Source organism: Dama dama, chromosome 18, assembly GCF_033118175.1.
Source record: "Dama dama isolate Ldn47 chromosome 18, ASM3311817v1, whole genome shotgun sequence".
Lineage (NCBI taxonomy): Eukaryota > Metazoa > Chordata > Mammalia > Artiodactyla > Cervidae > Dama > Dama dama.
The window spans coordinates 33,660,655-33,679,055 of record NC_083698.1 but is presented as its reverse complement, the minus strand read 5'-3'; the positions used below and the strand labels follow the sequence as shown (position 1 = coordinate 33,679,055).

The 18,401-nt window shown below is 37.4% G+C and overlaps 1 protein-coding gene across 3 annotated transcripts in view; it reads right to left on the bottom strand.

Annotated features, from left to right (window-relative positions):
* The window catches only part of SEMA3D (semaphorin 3D), a 218,896-nt gene that overhangs the window by 64,881 nt on the left and 135,614 nt on the right, over positions 1–18,401 (bottom strand). For all 3 annotated transcript variants that reach the window (XM_061165129.1, XM_061165127.1, XM_061165128.1), the window contains 2 exons: positions 13,497–13,590; positions 10,751–10,879 (listed from right to left, as the gene is read on the bottom strand). In XM_061165129.1, the coding sequence (XP_061021112.1) occupies positions 10,751–10,879; positions 13,497–13,590 (223 nt within the window). The remainder of the gene's footprint in view (positions 1–10,750; positions 10,880–13,496; positions 13,591–18,401) is intronic.

Below are 18,401 nucleotides of genomic sequence, written 5' to 3'. Positions count from 1 at the left end.
GATCTAACAGAAGCAGAAGATATTAAGAAGAGGTGGCAAAAATACACAGAAGAACTATACAGAAAAGATCTTCATGACCCAGATAATCACAATGGTGTGATCATTCACCTAAAGCCAGATATCCTGGAATACAAAGTTAAGTGGACCTTAGGAAGCATCACTACGAACAAAGCTAGTAGAGGTGATGGAATTCCAGTTGAGCTATTTCAAATCCTGAAAGATGATGCTGTTACAGTGCTGCACTCAATATGCCAGCAAATTTGGAAAACTCAGCAGTGTCCACAGAACTGGAAAAGGTCAATTTTCACTCCAATCCCTAAGAAAGGCAATGCCAAAGAATGCTCAAACTACCACACAAGTGCAGTCATCTCACACACTTGTAAAGAATGCTCAGATTCTCCAAGCCAAGCTTCAACAGTGCATGACTGTGAACTTCCAGATGTTCAAGCTGGATTTAGAAAAGGCAGAGGAACCAGAGATCAAATTGCCAACATTCACTGGACTATTGAGAAAGCAAGAGAGTTCCAGGAAAATATCTATTTCTTCTTTATTGACTATGCCAAAACCTTTCACTGTGTGGAACACAACAAACTGTGGAAAATTCTGAAAGAGATGGGAATACCAAACTATCTTACCTGCTTCTTTAGAAATCTGTATGTAGGTCTGAAAGCAACAGTTAGAACTGGACATGGAAGAACAGACTGGTTCCAAATAGGGAAAGGAATACGTCAAGGCTGTATATCGTTACCCTGCTTATTTAACTTGAGTACATCATGAGAAATGCTGGGCTGGATAAAGCACAAGCTGGAATCAAGATTGCCAGCAGGCAATATCAATAACCTGAGATATCCAGATGACACCACCCTTAAAGCAGAAAGTGAAGAAGTAAACACCCTCTTAATGAAAGTGTATCAGGAGAGTGAAAAATTTGGCTTAAAGCTCAACATTCAGAAAACTAAGATCATAGCATCTGATCCCATCACTTCATGGCAAGCAGATGGGGAAACAGTGGAAACAGTGGCAGACTTTATTTTGGGGGGCTCCAAAATCACTGCAGATGGTGACTGCAACCATGAAATTAAAAGATGCTTACTCCTTGGAAGAAAAGTCATGACCAATCTAGATGGCATATTAAAAAGCAGAGACATTACTTTGCCAGCAAAGATCCGTCTAGTCAAAGATATGGTTTTTCCAGTGATCATGTATGGATGTGAATGTTGGACTATAAAGAAAGATGAGCACCGAAGAATTGATGCTTTTGAACTGTGGTGTTGGAGAAGACTCTTGAGAGTCCCTTGGACAGCTAGGATATCCAACCATTCCATCCTAAAGTAGATCAGTCCTGAATATTCATTGGAAGGACTGATGCTGAAGCTGAAACTCCAATCCTTTGGCCACCTGATGTGAAGAACTGACTCAGTTGAAAAATCCCTGATGCTGGGAAAGATTGAAGGTGGGAGGAGAAGGGGACGACAGAGGATGAGATGGTTGCATGGCATCACTGACTCAATGGACATGAGTTTGGGTAAACTCCGGGAGTTGGTGATGGACAGGGAGGCCTGGCGTGCTGCAGTCCATGGGGTGGCAAAGAGTTGGACACAACTGAGTGACTGAACTGAGCTTATATAGAAATTATAGGAATACAATTGGCTTGTTTTATCTCAACAAATCCATAAGCTTAAAATGGAGATCACACAAGTAGAATGTATCATAGTGCTTAAATATAACTTAAGTAGAAGTTATCTCTATGCAGCCTGATGATCCTTTGTAATTTCAGTATCAGAACTACTGCCATGATTGAGTTGAATTTATACTATTAAAAATAACATAGTAAGTGTTAGCCTCTCAGTCATGTCCTATTCTTTGCAACCCCATGGACTGTACAGGCTCTTCTATCCGTGGGATTCTCCAGGCAAGAATACTGGAGTGGGTTTCCATTCCTTTCTCCAGGGGATCTTCCTGATGCAAGGCTCAAACCCGGCCATTCCACCTCACAGGTAGATTCTTTACTCTCTGAGCCACCGTGGAAGCCCATGATTGAGTTAAATTTATAGTTTTAAAAATAACATAGTGGTACAAAATTTGCAGTCTTCTCTCTTCAGAGAGAAAATGAGACAGTGATTTAAAACAGAAAATCATTACAGGTAAAAGGATTTTACTGTGAGAGAGAGAGCTGTTTGTAAAACTTTCCTCAGACACACAGATGGAAGCAGCAGTTACATGGGTTGATTGGTTGTCTCTTGTTTGCAGATTTCAACAAACAAAACACAGCTCTACAACAGAATGGAATGTACTCTGCCTAAAAGCAATACAAATAAACATGCTAATTCATATTCTATTGCAGAAATGCACAGAAGAGTCTCTTTGGCTATGCAAAACATTTTCCAGGTGTTGTTGCCAGGTATTGCCATTTGAAAAGGTCAAAAGTTAGAGTATGGTACTAGTCCCCATTTCAGAAATTTCATTATAATATTAGTGGGGCAAAATAGAGTAGATACTTTTTCCAAGTTATATTTCTTTTAAATTTCAACTAATATATAACATAGATGATCTTACTGTGTTTATTCAGTGACTGTGGTTTTATTGGACTCTTAAATGTTGGTTCTTTTTCAAGTAAAAAATTATTACTGTAAGAAGATTATTTTGGAGTACTGTAAACAAATTAAGTGGTGGAAGTATTTAAGCCAAATATTTATTATGTGAAGAAATCTAATTATGAAAAAAAGCATTAGTATCCAACAGTACACTATTCTGTGATTTAAATAATAAGTAATTTTGAGTTAAAAATAAATACCAGTTTTAAGAAAGAGAGTTTTCTTTCTCACAGATTCAATTGAAGTCCTGTGTCTTAGAATATTGATATTAGCATTTTATGGTAGAAACTCTTTTCTGACTTGCTGCCAAGCTTATGTAAAAATAGATATTATTTCACCAGTATATGACATGCATAATTGGATTAAATAATTTAAAATCATACCAAGAGACACCTGTGCTTTATTAGAGTACATTTTTCCCATTTGAAACACATGCCTTAATAGGGATGGTGTTTGAAATCGTGCATTTTCACAAATGAACTTTTAGCATGACATCAAGAGACACTGCCAAGTGAAAATGGCGTAAACCCATATGGCCTGCTGAAATGCACATCACTCTCATTTCTCCTTGTGCACATTGTTTCATCCAGATGAGCACACCTACTCCAGGACTTAAGACATAGTGAGTTCCTTATTTTCCTTTATTTCTTCTTGTAGTATCTTTTTCCTACCACTTTTGAAAAATGTTATCCTTCTGTGTGGAAAAACAATTTATAGACAACAGTACTCCAAGAGAAACTTCAAATGAAAACTGCCTCCACATGTTGGAAATAAAAATTTTAAAACAAAAGTTCTCATCTACTCCAGGAAAGAAAACAGAAACATATGCAACTGAGGCGTCATTGTTTGTTTTCATTATCCAAATGGTCATACTTCTTACTTTTATCTCAAAATTCTCATTAAAAACGTCAAATGTGTTTGAGTAACCCTCTGACTTATATCTTTCCTTATGTGTTCTAAGATTAAGTTGATAAAAGTGTGGAAGTATCTAAGACTTTGTGTAGAAAAGCCATAGCGTTCACTTTCACAAGTTTTCACCCTCCTGGTGAGGGATTTAATAGATGGATTCATTTCTCAAAGAAGGAATCAGGATTCATACTTCTTATATCTTTTGGCATTGGATTAGATAAAGTAATCAATGATGCAATAATATATAGAGGAAAGTATTTAGACATTGACACTGGCCCCATTATTTGAAATATCAAGTACCTATCAGTTCTTAGTAATTGAACAAAACCCCAGAGTGAGTTTCACATCTACATGCTAAATAAGTAGTCACAAAAATTTACATGTTGCGTTATATGATTGTGGATTGCACTGTGATACGTGACAGGTATTGCACTATCTGATTATGCTATGTACATAATTAATAAAAAGTACACTTCAGACCAGTGCTGTCCAATAGAAATTTCTGTGATGATGGAAATGTTTTATATCTGTGTTGTCCAATAAAGTAGCCTCCAGCCCACAGGGCTATTCTTGAAACATGATTAGAGTGACTAAGAAACTAAATTTCATTTAATTTTAATTAGTTTAAATTTAAATAGCCACGAGTGGCTACTGTCTACCATATTGGACAGAAGAGCTTTGGAGCAAGTAGCCTATATCAGCAACACTGCTGTGTCAGGTCCAGTTTAAAGAGGAAACAGTTTTTATCTCCATAACTGCCACCAAAATGCAGGAGACATGATATGATACTTTTGTCAGAAGTTTGATATTGTAAGGGAAGGATGGACCTGGCAGTTAGGAGACCTGAACATATCCTTTCTTCACAGTGAGTCTCAATTTGTGGAATGTAAGGTTGAATAAGATAATGTCTAACTCCCAAAAACAGCTCCTTTAACAACCATTGCTTTTTTGTCTCTCTGTATTCCTGACACTATCCAGATGACTCCTCTGACCTCTATCTTTGGATACTGCTGCTGCTGCTGCTGCTGCTAAGTCACTTCAGTCGTGTCCGACTCTGTGTGACCCCATAGACGGCAGCCCATTGGGCTTCCCCCGTCCCTGGGATTCTCCAGGCAAGAACACTGGAGTAGGTTGCCATTTCCTTCTCCAGTGCATGAAAGTGAAAAGTGAAAGTGAAGTCGCTCAGTCACGTCTTAGCGATCCCGTGGACCGCAGCCTAATAGGCTCTCCGTCCATGGGATTTTCCAGGCAAGAATATGGAGTGGGGTGCCATTGCCTTCTCTGATCTTTGGATACTAGGCTGACTATATCTGGAAAATAGCCACTTCTCAAAATGTAGAATAGAAATGTCCCCCCAAAAGTCAATCTTTTCCCTTAGCATGTCTTTACAAGAATCTCATATAGTTTCTATCATTCTTTGCTCTGCCATAGTTTCCTTGGACCAGGAAGCTTCTAACAGACTGAGTCTCCTGACGCATTGTGCTCTTCTGATTCTGGCCAGCCTATCCCTTAGCAAATGTTCACAATATTGGCTACAGCTGTGTAGGGCTTCCACATCGCTTGCCTAACCCACATGTTCTCTATTTGCTGTGGCCTCCACAAGCAGACGCACATCTTCAGTTTGCTGTTGCTCAACATGGCATGGAGATGTGGACCCTGACTGCAGTGAGGCTGCAAGAGCAGCGGATGGGCAATCACGAGATCAGAATTGAGGTTGATGGGCTGTATCGTACAACGGAAAGAATAAAGTGTCTAGAGCTAGAGACACCTACCTGAGTTTCAATCGCACAATAACTGTCTCACCACAGACTATTAATCTGATTTCTAATCTACCCCCAACTATGAAGTGGAAATAGTAATTCTCTCAAAATTATACCACTAACTGAGATAATACTTTAAAAGTGTCTAATAACAGTAAGTGGATGGAAGCTATATAAAATTAATTTGAAGCAGAAGAGACCAGAGATAGGGAAACGGGTTAACAAACAATAAAATAGTGGCAATAAAACAGAGACAAGGTGATGGAGACCTAAAGAAAGATGGTGGCCATGGAAAAAACAAGGTCAACAGATATTTTGAAGGAAGTAAAGGCTCTTAGTGATAGATTAGATAAAGGGAGATAAAGGAGAGGAAGAAATTAAAGATAACTTCAAGGTTACTGGGTGGATGAAATTAAGAACCTTATGATAGATTAAAATCAGGAAATAGGTATTGAAGGGCAGTTTAGAAAGGGAAAACAAGAAAATTTTGAATTAGATTCCCAGGGTTTTAGATTTTAAATCCAATTATTGTTTTCTACATCTATTTACTATTCAAAGAAACTCAGGCAAAAGGTCACTAAACAACCTGTATAAATCTCAAATGATTTCAATGGCACAATCAAGGCCAAGGCTAAGGTATCTTTATTCCCATATTAAGCAACTAGTTCCTTTTGTTTAAACTGAGATGAAAATGTAAGACATTCAAATAAATATTTTTAAGAGAATTTAGTTACAAAAAGGGGCTTCCCTGGTAGCTCAGCTGGTAAAGAATCCAACTGTCATGCAGGAGACCCCAGTTTGGTTCCTGGGTTGGAAGATCCTCTGGAGAAGGGATAGGATACACACTCCAGTATTTTTGGGCTTCCCTGGTGGCTCAGATGGTAAAGAATCCACCTGCAGTGCAGGAGACCTGCATTCAGTCCCTGGGTGGGAAGATCCCCTGGAGGAGGGCATGACAATCCGCTCCAGTATTCTAGCCTGGAGAATCCCCATGGACAGAGGAGCCTGGCGGGCTACAGTCCATGTGGTCAAAAAGAGTCGGACATGACTAAGCGACTAAGCACAGCACAGTTACAGGAAAAGGTTGGAAATACAGTTTGAGAAAACACTAAAACATAGAAAACATTTAAAGCTATTAGAATAGATAAGATCACAGAATTAGAGAGACAGAGGAAGAACAGATGGTTATTATCTAAAAATGCTAAGTATTAAACAGATGTCAGAGAATCAGAGCACCCAGGTCTATAGTCCCACCTGCTGCTTCTCTCACCTTCAGGAATAATGACAATGAGGGTGATGATAATATTGACACTGAACTGCTCTTACAGTTGTCTTTAATCAGACTGCCCTATACAATTTAATTTTTGCAACACCCTGGGAACAGATACTATTATTATGCCAAATTGTTATTTTTATTTTTAAAATGTATTATTTATTTATTTTGGCTGTACTACGTAGCATGTGAGATCTTAGTTTCCTGGCCAGGGATTGAATTTGGGCCCTCAGCAGTGAAAGCGCTGGGCTGCCAGAGAATTCCCCAGAGAATTTATGCCAAATTTTTAGACAAAAAATTTAAATGCTCAGAAAGGTTTGACCAAAGTCACAAATAAGTGATGGTCAAGATTCAAACTTCGGTAATTAAGTTACACAGAAACAGAGCTGTAATTTGTGTCTAAACTCGGACACCTCAGGGTTACAGAACATCAGGGGTGAACTGGAAATGTCCAGGGCAGACTAGGTTATGCCATCCCTCTTATTATGAAAATCAAAAGATGCTTGAAATTAAAAGATGCTTGCTCCTTGAAGAAAAGCTATGACAAACCTAGACAGCATATTAAAAAGCGAAGACATTACTTTGCCAACCAAGGGCCATGTAGTCAAAGCTATTGTTTTCACAGTAGTCATGTACAGTTGTGAGTTTGGACCATAAAAAGGCTGCTGCTGCTGCTAAATCGCTTCAGTCGTGTCCAACTCTGTGCGACCCCATAAACAGCAGCCCACCAGGCTCTGCCGTCCCTGGGATTCTCCAGGCAAGAACACTGGAGTGGGCTGCCATTTCCTTCTCCAATGCATGAAAGTGAAAAGTGAAAGTGAAGTCACTCAGTATGCAACTCTTTGCGACCCCATGGACTGCAGCCTACCAGGCCCCTCCATCCATGAATTTTCCAGGCAAGAGTATTGGAGTGGGTTGCCATTGCCTTCTCCAATAAAAAGGCTGAGCACCGAAGAATTGATGCTTTCTAACTGTGGTTTTGGAGAAGACTCTTGAGAGTCCCTTGGATTGCAAGGAGATCAAACCAATCAGTCCTAAAGGAAACAACCCTGAATATTCATTGAAAGGGCTGATGCTGAAGCTGAAATTCCAATATTTTGGCCACCTGATATGAAAAACTGACTCATTTGAAAAGACCTTGATGCTGGGAAAGATTGAAGGCAGGAGAAGAAGGGGACAACAGAGGATGAGATGGTTGGATGGCATCACTGACTCAATGGACATGAGTTTGGGCAAGCTCAGGGAGATGGTGAAGGAGAGGGAAGCCTGGTGTGCCGCAGTGCATGGGGTCACAAAGAGTCAGTCACAACTGAGCAATTGAACAACAACAAGGACAAAGAAATCTGCCTTAAACATTCTACAAGTATAAATGGTAATTCTAATTCTTCATCAGTTTCCTGCATTCAATTCAGTGAGACTTCTACTTTCTCCTTCCAATTACTTCCTTTCCACTGACTTCCAGTACCCCAAATCTCTTGCATTCTTGTTCATATCCTTGGTTTCCTCTATCCCCAAACAATAGCTTCTATTTCAATTATTTGTTGCTGTATATTCCCACATCCACCTCCATTGCCACCACTTTTGTTCTGTTCCAACCTCATTTTACTATCTTTGGTGTAATGGACCTTCTCTTTCTGTCCTCCTCCTTACTTCCCTTACTGTAAATTATCAGTTATCTCTATAAAAAACAAAGATCTGATTCTCTGGTTAAGATTAGGGAATTAGTAAAGGGAGTCCAAAAGATACAACTTCCCAGTTATAAAATAAGTAACTTTTGGAGATGTAACGTACATCATGAAGACCATAATTAATAAGTTTATTGAATATTTGAAAGTTGCTAAGAGTAAATCTTTTTCTTTTGAAAGTTGCTAAGAGTAAATCTTAAGTTCTCATCACAAGAAGGAAAATTCTCTATAGGTGTTGACAGAAGCTAGCTAGATTTATTATGGTGATCATTTTACAATTTATACAAGTTATCAACTATTATGTAATACACCTGAAACTAGTGAAATGTTATTTGTCAATTATACCTTAAAAAAAAGACACACAGAAAAAGAATTAAACCCATCAACAGATGAATGGATAAAGAAAATAAAGAAGATGTGGTATATTTATATACAATGGGATAATATTCAGCCATAAAAAAAAAAAAGAAATAATGTCATTTGCAGCATTATGGATGGAACTACAGATTATTATATGAAGCAAAATAAGTCAGAAAGAGAAAGACAAATACCATATGATATCACTTATATGTGGAATCTAAAATACGACACAAATGAACAAATCTGTGAAACAGAAACAGATTCACAGACATAGAGAACAGGTTGCCAAGGGCAAGAGGGGTGGGGGATGAAAGGACTGGGAGTCAGGGATTAGGAGATGCAAACCAGTATAAATAGGATGGATAAACAACAAATTCCAACTATATAGCACGGAGAGCTATATTCAATAGCTGTATTGAATATATCTGATTCATTTTGCTATATAGCATAAATTAATGCAACACTGTAAATCAATTATACTTCAATAAAATAAAAAACTGAAATAAAAAATTAAATAATATATAACTTCACAATAGTTTCAGGAAAACATTCACAGCTTTTCAGCCCCATCAACCATCTCTTCTGATGCTTTTTGGGCATTCATCATCCAGGAGGCTGGCAACCTTCCCCTATAATCCCTGCAGGCCCAATGGGCTGAACCGCATTCAGTATATCATAGGACCGTAAAAGCTGCTCATCAATAACAAGTTAAACCAACACAAGTTTCTTACTTTGTAATTCTCTTCTCATAGTACTAAGAACAGCATGCTAGACAAATAAAAGCTGAATACATATTTCTCACATTTATTGTCTTAGCAATACTGCTGTCTTCTACTGGACATGCCACTGGTAAGGAAAAAAATCGAATAATCTCTTAAATGAGTGGCAATATGATTACATTTGCCATCCCAAGACTGGGAAATACAATTTATACTTCACTTTAAAGCCATACTATTTTGTTACCTGAACAGATAACTAAGCTTTTCTTCTGGTAAAATCTATGAAGTCATTCTCAAACCAAGTTATTGCCACAAAAACCTCACAATAGTCAAGGATATGGTCCTGCTTTGCACAAGTGTTAAGAAGTTAACAGTTATCACTTAGTTGGGGATATTCTAAGTTTGTTTACTCTATTAATAGGGTTCTCTCTTGGTCAATGGATCACATTGTTGTGTAAACAAATGGATCTGGAGGTTTTGACTAAAGAAATGTTTTAAAAGTGTTTTTCCCTTTTGTTTATATTGTCACTGCTTGAATGATACTGAGAGATACAGAGATAGCCCCAAGGAAATCTCTACCCAGTCCTCCTCCACTAAAACCTAATATTTATGGGTTTTAGTTGGAATGGGAAATGCTGTGTGCCTGCTTAAATGGTGGTGTTATTCTGCTATATGGTGAAATAAGTTCCTATGTTAACTAGAAAACTGTAGAAAATCATGATAAAAACCTGACCTGTTGGAAGGCAGTAAGGCAAAAGGAAAAAAAAAAGGGGGGGGGGGGGGGGGCGGGGCTTTCACCATTCCTTCCATTAAATAAATTCATTTAGGAGGTGTTTTTTGTTGTTAAAAACTCTAAATGCTGTATGACCTTAAACACAAAAGTAATCAAATTAATATCAATATGCTTAAAATTTTGGAGAGACATGTTTTAACCAAAAGAAAAATTATTTTTTTTAAGCAAAAGAAGTCAGCATTACAATCTAACCCCTTTCTATTATGTTCATAGACAGTATTTGGCTTAGTCATTAAAAAACAGGCTATAGGAGAAAGACTGCCAACTTGAACTCCAGCTCAGCAACTGACAAGTTCTAAGATCTTGACCAAATTACTCAACTTCTTTCTACGTCAGTTTATTCGTCTTTAAAAAGCACATAACAATAATAACACATCCCTCACACTAAAACATTGTGAATATTTTAAAAAATCAAGTAGAGTATGGAACAATGTCAAGGACCACAGCACAATAAACGTCAGCTATTATTATTATTATTATTATTATTATATACGCAACAAGTCCTGGAGATCTGTCTAACACAGTGAGGAACTCTTTCAAATGTATTTTATATATTGAGCTAAATAACTTCCAAAACACATCTGAATGAATAATCCTGAGTTTCTTATCTACCCAAAAGCAAAGGCAAAAAAAATCAAAAGTGCAAAAATCACTAACCATTGAGCCAGTGGTGCTCTGAAATGTCAGTTCTGATGTAATGGTGGTCATGAGTAGGCCCAAGGGACCGCGTGAACGCAGTATCCTTGCCAAGGAAATCAGAAGCTGTTCCAGAGTAGAGGTACTCATCTGCAAGGGAGAGAGGAATACACAGGACTTGTAAATTTCCCCTTCAGATTTTGAAAAATCTGCTCAGCTGAAGAAAAAATAACTCAATAAACTTTGGTAAGCTGATTACAAATACTTGAATATAAAAAAGGCCAAAGTCTCCTGAATTAATAATTGCACATGCATTTAGCTTCTGTTATGGAGGAGCTCCTCTTCTTTCCCTTTCCTCACAAATAATTCAAAGATATGTCATAATTAGGAGTCCCTCTTTGTAACAACACACATAAAAAAAATTAAAAAGTAAACGCCATAACGAGGAATGGATTGTGTAATTAGTATTTACTTAACCGACACAACCTCAGTGACCACAACTTTTCTTTGCCTAACCTCTGCTGAAAGGGAGCTTTCAGCACTGAAGTCATACTTTGTAATTATAACATGTTGCATTCCTTGTAGCTAATCATGTTTCTAATAGTTCTGATAAACAGGAATTTCTGAAAAGGGAAAGATGTGGCCATTACCACATACCAAGCTTCTTTGTCCTGTTATTTGTGTAAAGTAAATATCCATGCCTTACCAGAGACAGGAGAGAGAGAAGAGAAGAGACGGGGGTGCCAGAGGCAGAGAGAGGTGGGGAAGGAGGAGGAGGGTGGAAAGAATGAGGAAGAGAGGGCAGAGGAGTTTACGATGAGGGAGAGGAGAGGAAGAAAGGACAGAAGGGAGACAGGTGGGAGAAGGGGAAAGAAAAGGACATAAGGGGCAAGAGAGGGGAAATGGGAGTGGTGGTCCACGTTCCTGATGCAAGTTAGCACATTGTTAGAAGCGGGGTATGGCAGCAAGAATGCAGTCCCCACAGTAGAACATGTTGCCCCTTTGAGAGCTAAGCCTCTGTTTCAAGAAATCTTTATATTCAACTACTTTGAGTTACACTTAATAGACTAAAATTTTAAAAAATAGCTAAATCTCTACAGAGCATTTAGATTTTTTAAAGCCAATATAAGAACAACTACAATCACTAAAATTCAATTTTCTCAGAAACATATCTTTAAAATTCTGCCTTTGCATAAATAAGTGATTCAGATATTTTAAAAAATCCTCCAATTACATCCACTGAAATAAGACTTTTAGTGAACAGTGTGAGACAACCAACCTAACTATTCATGACAATAGTCAACTTCCAAAGGTGGGGGCAGGGGGAACACACACACACATGCACATAAAAGAGAGAAATCCAGTCATGTAAAGTACAACTATTTTTTCGGGGGAGGGGGGGGGGCACACAGTGCAACATATGGGATCTTATTCCCTGACCAGGAATTGAACCTATGCCCTCTGCAATAGAAAGGCAGAGTGGTACCACTGGACCACCAGGGAAGTTCCCAGTTATATAAAGTAAATGTAGACATCTTACTGATTCCATCTCTTAAAAACATATGGTGCAAGACAATATTTCATTGTGGAGCAAATTTTTAAAAATAGAAGAACCAAATAACAGCATCAGTAGAGACATAAAGGAAATACACCATTAATTTGAAACATAAAACTGCAAACATTCATTTTGCCAGGAAAAAAAATGTATATTTCAACATAAAAGTTGGATCTCTATATCCAGGTTTTAAAAGCGTCTTCTTTGTATTTAAATTACTTAGGGGTTCAGGAGTCACCAATGTCTACAGTCTATTGTTAAAGGTGTGTCAACTCCATTTGACAGATCAGAGTCACAAATCATCGACCTCATTTTCTGAGGATAATGACTGAACATTAGTCACATAATTTTCAAAACACACACACTTTCACTTCAAAGAAGAGCACTGGTTCTCACAAGGTGAAAATTAAAATGTCATGATGTGTCACTCTTGATAGTCTATTCAAACACCTGATGGACAAGTTAAATAAAAAGAGACTAAAGTCATGAACAAAACCAAGACAAAAGCAGTCCTTAAAATGGCTGAAACTTAGAGGTCGGAGGTCATGTCGACATTCCTCAGAAAAGACTTCAGACCACACAGTACTACCTTCTTTAAACACAATGTTCCTTCTATAAGAGAATTTATGATGTATGCAAGCAAGAGAAAACTGAATGTGCCAGCTAAAATGTCACATTTCTATTAATTCAATCAGGTTATGGTGAAATTGAGGGGAGAGGAGTTACAACATTCTATTGTTTGTGTTCCATAGTTTGATTTATTTGTTTTATTAATTTATCCACTTACATCTTATTATTACTTCTCCCACTCAAATCTTCAATATTTTGTAATATATTATGTTCAAGGAATTGCTAAATTTAACTGCCATAATGAACCAAATAGGGGCATATAAGCTAAATATAAGAAAATCTGAGTTGTCTATATGCAAAATTATAGCACATATGAATGTCTTTTGCATTAAACACATTTCAGCCTTTTCAACCTGAAGTTCATTTAAAATGTAACTGTGCAGACATTAAGGATTACTGGAGACTCACTTTATGGATAAGGAGCTAAGTACAGAGAGATGTGACACTAAAAAACTACCATCAAACAGTCAGTGGATGATTAATCCAAAATAATCTTTAACTCACTAAGACAGTGTGGTTGAATCTACACACACCTTTTTAGAAAAACACCTAAAACCAAGAAATATCCTTTGCTGCTCTTACCTGTCATTACTGAAGCAAAAGGCTGCTGAGGATCAAAGGGACATTTCAGTCTGCCAGACTCCAAATGGTGTGTGTCTAGTTTGAAAATAACTTCCTGTTAAGAGAAATATTAACAGAAGAGTGATTTTTTTTTTTAAATATCAGAATCAGTAAGAACATAGGAGATAAGAACTAAATTCTAACTCATTAATTCAACAAAAACTGAGCATATAGCATGCCCATCAAGCTATGCTTCTTAATTCTTCCACAAATATTATTTCTGGCAAGACTCAGTTCCCATGTTTTGGTCTCCATTTGCCCTAAGTAGTAATTATAATAATGAATGAATTTTTCAATGCCTTCATCAATTCATTTAGCCTGGACCACTATCATCATCAAAGTCACTATCAAGCAATCCTATATCTGAAGCCTAATAACTAATTTACTGAGTCTAATAAGCCAGTTTCCTCCTCTAAGAAATAAATTTATTAATCATACTTTCAGAACTATGATGGTCTATCTACCTAAGCATCTGCAACTATACCATATTACTTAAGCCTTATGATACTTTGTAATTTTAGTGACATAAAAGTGTTGTAAGGCAGGCAGTTTATTTTCAGAGCTATTGATACATGTGGGCAAAAAAAATTCCAATGTAGTATTTTCACTATTATGAAAACACTATGCACATTAAAGCCACACAGTTATTTTGGCAGAAACATTTATTTTTATAATAGTGGCCACAGACAGAATGGCATTGGCAGACTTCTAATATTCAGGGGAAAAAAAAAAAAAAAAACATCTTAAGTTGAACTTTCCAAGAAAAATATGAATGTATAATAAATATGGCCCCATGAGTTTGAGTGTTTCATAACAATGACAACACTGCATCCAGCAAAAAGACTGATGATTCAGCCTGCAAATGCGCTAGTGAAATTCAGCATTTCTGACATTCTCTCTAGATGGCATGTCGACAGAGTTATATCAGAACACACATGCAATTAAAAGGAATCATTCAGTGCCGCTTATCTAGAAAGCAGGCAAAGAAGCAAAAGGGGGAGAAAAAATTGATTATTTGGATTATTATTCTTGTATGATGTGACATTTCACATCTTTTTCTTTTAAACAGTACTAATAGTAACTACTGCCTTATTAAAAAATAGCAATACTAATTTAAATAGCATGATTAACAATTGCTATTTAATAGTTTTAAGAAAATAAGCTTTAATACTAAGAGTGATGGTATTTAACAGTTAATACATACTAATCATGAGCAGGAATTTCATGTACATTATCTCACTGAATCGTCACCATAAATGTAAAGATGTGGCTACTTTATGAATTCCAGCTTTACAAGAGGAATATTGAGAGTAAAAGGGAGAAGGATCTTGTTCAGCATCACATAATGAATAAGATGCAGAAGAGGAGCTTGAACTCAGGGCTGTCTCCAAAGTTCATGCTCTTAACAAATCTAATCTCAGGATTTCAAATTCACGGATTTAAAAATGTGCTGAAATTAATTTATAGACTCACCATGACCATGTAACATGATCAAGCTCAAGTATGTTTAGTTAGAACAGTTCAGCTAATGATAAGTTGTGATAGTGGCGCCTAGGCATGAAAAAAGTCCAATGAGAACACTTTTAGGGCATGTTTCCCAACTGTGGATGGGGCTATAGATATGTCAGGAAAAAACACCTACAGATCACAGCCCTTAAGAATGTTTAAATATCATTAAGGGCACATTATTCTCCACAGGTCAAACAGAACTGTTGACTCTAAAGCCTATAATGGGACGCTGTAAAGGGAAAAAGTAAACTGAATTCTGGTGTGCCAGCAGATTATCGTAAAAAGCTCAAAAAGAAAACCTAAGAAAGTATCTGGGACAATGTCATAGTTGATGCAAAGTCCTAGATAAATCCTTATAACTGTACAGACTCCTGTTGTCAAAATGTAATATTTCATGAAATTCTCAAGATAAGCCCATAAAACTGTTATCTGTGGAGGCTAAGGACAAGGCCTGCCTTACAGTCTCCTGGAGAAGGAGAGAGCAGGAAAGCAGGCTTCCTTGGCTGCAGTCAGGGACACCAACAGGAAAACGATGTCAAAAATAAAGGCTGACACAATGGACTTCCCGAGATAAACTGAATTACATGACATTTTAACTTTTGAGACAAGTTTAATTTTATAAGATTGGCCCCACCTAATTCATTACACAAAAAGCACCTGTCCAAACTACACACAGAGAAATACTGTTGAAGGGAAGACAGAAGAAGATAAGAATGGGAAATTTTAATCATCACAACAACTAGGCAAAGTTATTGTTAATATCATATTAATTATGAACACTATTAATATTTAATATGAGGTTTGCAGTAGCAAAGGGAGATTCCAGAGGAAAGAACATGCTCCCAAGCTAACCATTAAAAAACTATCAGGCACCCCCAGTACTGTGGATAGATAGATGGCAGACATTATTTTTAAATAAAGTTTATATACATACTTTGCAAATACTTGCCTTTTTACCTTTCTGTGTTCTTGTTGCCTAATACAGCTGAGTATTAAGAGCCCAGAATGGAGAAGTGATATGCCAAAGCCCATGCAATCGTTTTCTCATTTTATTCTTAAAATAACTCTGTGAGTTACTATTACTATCATCATCCTTTTGCTGAATAAACAGAAGCTTAGAAAGTATATGCAGAAGGCCATGGAGCTGGTAAATGACCGGGGCCATAATTCAAACTCTGGCTCCCCATGTTCAAATTCTCAGTTGTTGTCAACAGCCCTGACTTCTATCCTGAAATCCAGATCCAACTGCCCACTTGGCATGACCTACAGAGCATTTCTCAAAAGCAGAATGTATAAAACTAACCATTTTCCCCACAAATTTGTAACTTGTCTCACCTCGATAAATAACACTATTCTCCAGCTCACTGCCAAAGATAGAAATCTGGAATTCATTTCAGTTGTTTCCTCTTTCTTCTTGTTGCCCCCAACACAAAAGAGTGTCCCCCAAGGAGGGGGGCTCTACACACTTCTCTCCTCCATCTCTGTGTTACTATTCCCTCTTCCAAGTCATCTTAGAAGCAACCTTATCTATTTCAGAATGTCGTGCCTTCCCTCTGAGCTGGACAGTGAATCCTGGGACTAATAATTCATTTCAGAAGTGGACAGTCTTCAGGCAGTGTTGCCATATAATTACCTGTCTTCCAGACTAGTGAGAAATTCACAAGGCTCAATACCCCTGTTCACCTATAAGCTCCCATTCACAGAACCTGTAAGTTTGACGGCCCCAGGGCTTTTTGACAGTTTCAAGCTAAGTAATTAGCTCCTTCTAAATTCCTTTTCAGTACTTTCCACTTTTAGGAGTTAAAGAACACTATTTGCATCCCTCAGCAGGTTGTGAGTTTGGCCTTTAGCCCCAGGCCTCAAAATATATCCAAGTTGTGGGGCTATCTCATATAATTACACCCTATGCTATGAGCCACTGTTATATATTACCCTTCATCAAAGCCAGGCAACAGAACATTACACCAGCAACAAAGAATGATGGATTCAAGTTGCCAAGTCTCCTAGTGGTTCAGAGATTTAACTATCAGGGTTGCTTTTCTTTCAAACCATTAAGTCTGGGCTGGTTAGACAAGTTGGTTAGAGAGAAAAATTTATCCAGCCACAGTTATGGGTTTGATCTCTGCTTGAATCAGTTAAATCAATGCAAAGAAACCTGTACTATGAGCCCATTCTTTACTTTCAAACACACAGCCAAATACCCTTAAAATATGTGTGGTTAGTCACAAGAAGTATATAAATAAACATAAGGATGACAGTGTAACCCATCAACATAAACCCATACAAAGTAATGCTTTAGAGTACAGATTCTAAAGCTCAGCTGGGCATGCTTGCTCTAGAGACAGACTACTTGGGTTCAGTTCCTTGCTAGACCATTTATCAGCTGGGTAATCTTAGGCATGTTATTTCATTCCACTGAGATTCCATTTTCACTAATTTGCAAACTGGGAGTTATAAAGGTATAAAGGTACAAAAGACCCTGGTGCTGGGAAAGATTGAGAGCAGGAGGAGAAGGGGACGACAGAGGATGAGATGGATGGTTGGATGGCATCACCGACTCAATGGACATGGGTTTGGGTGGACTCCGGGAGTTGGTGATGAACAGGGAGGCCTGGCATGCTGAGGTTCATGGGGTCGCAAAGAGTCGGACACCACTGAATGATTGAACTGGACTGAGAGGTACACTTCATTAAGAGTGTTGCAAAATTCCAAAACACAATCCATGTAAAGTGCCTGGCACAGGCCATGACACAAATAAAGCACTCTAACAAATTAATATTGATTTAATTATTGCAGTATGTATGTTTCTCATTTATTGAAATGCTCATTGATAGATAGAAAGCATTACTCCTAATTAATACTTCCTACATTTCCACTATGCCAATTTGGTCTGGCAGAAATAAGTCCAGTATGATAACAAGTATGATAACAACTAACTATACAATTTTAAGAAAATCATTAAGATTATCTGTATTTAGTGTCTGCTATTGTAAACATATGCAACAGGTCAAATTTGTTGGATGGGAAAAATTAAGTTATTTAGAAGATACCATTCTGTCACAAGGTCTTACAGGAAACGAATTTTTACCGACAGCAACACCATAAATAGATCTAGTTATATAGGAAGCTCAAGAGAAAATAAAGCTGTACATAGAGCCTAGAAAACAAGCATGTTCAACATTTTACACTATTAATTTTAATCATGTCACTAAAAAACTTTTGATAGAAGAAGTTTTTATTAGGTGGATAAAGCAGATAATCAAAATGGTAATAATCTATAAAGTGCTTGGGAACACAAGTTCTTAGTTCATACAGAAAGTGATTCAACTTTTATATTCAAATCTACTTATTTTATGT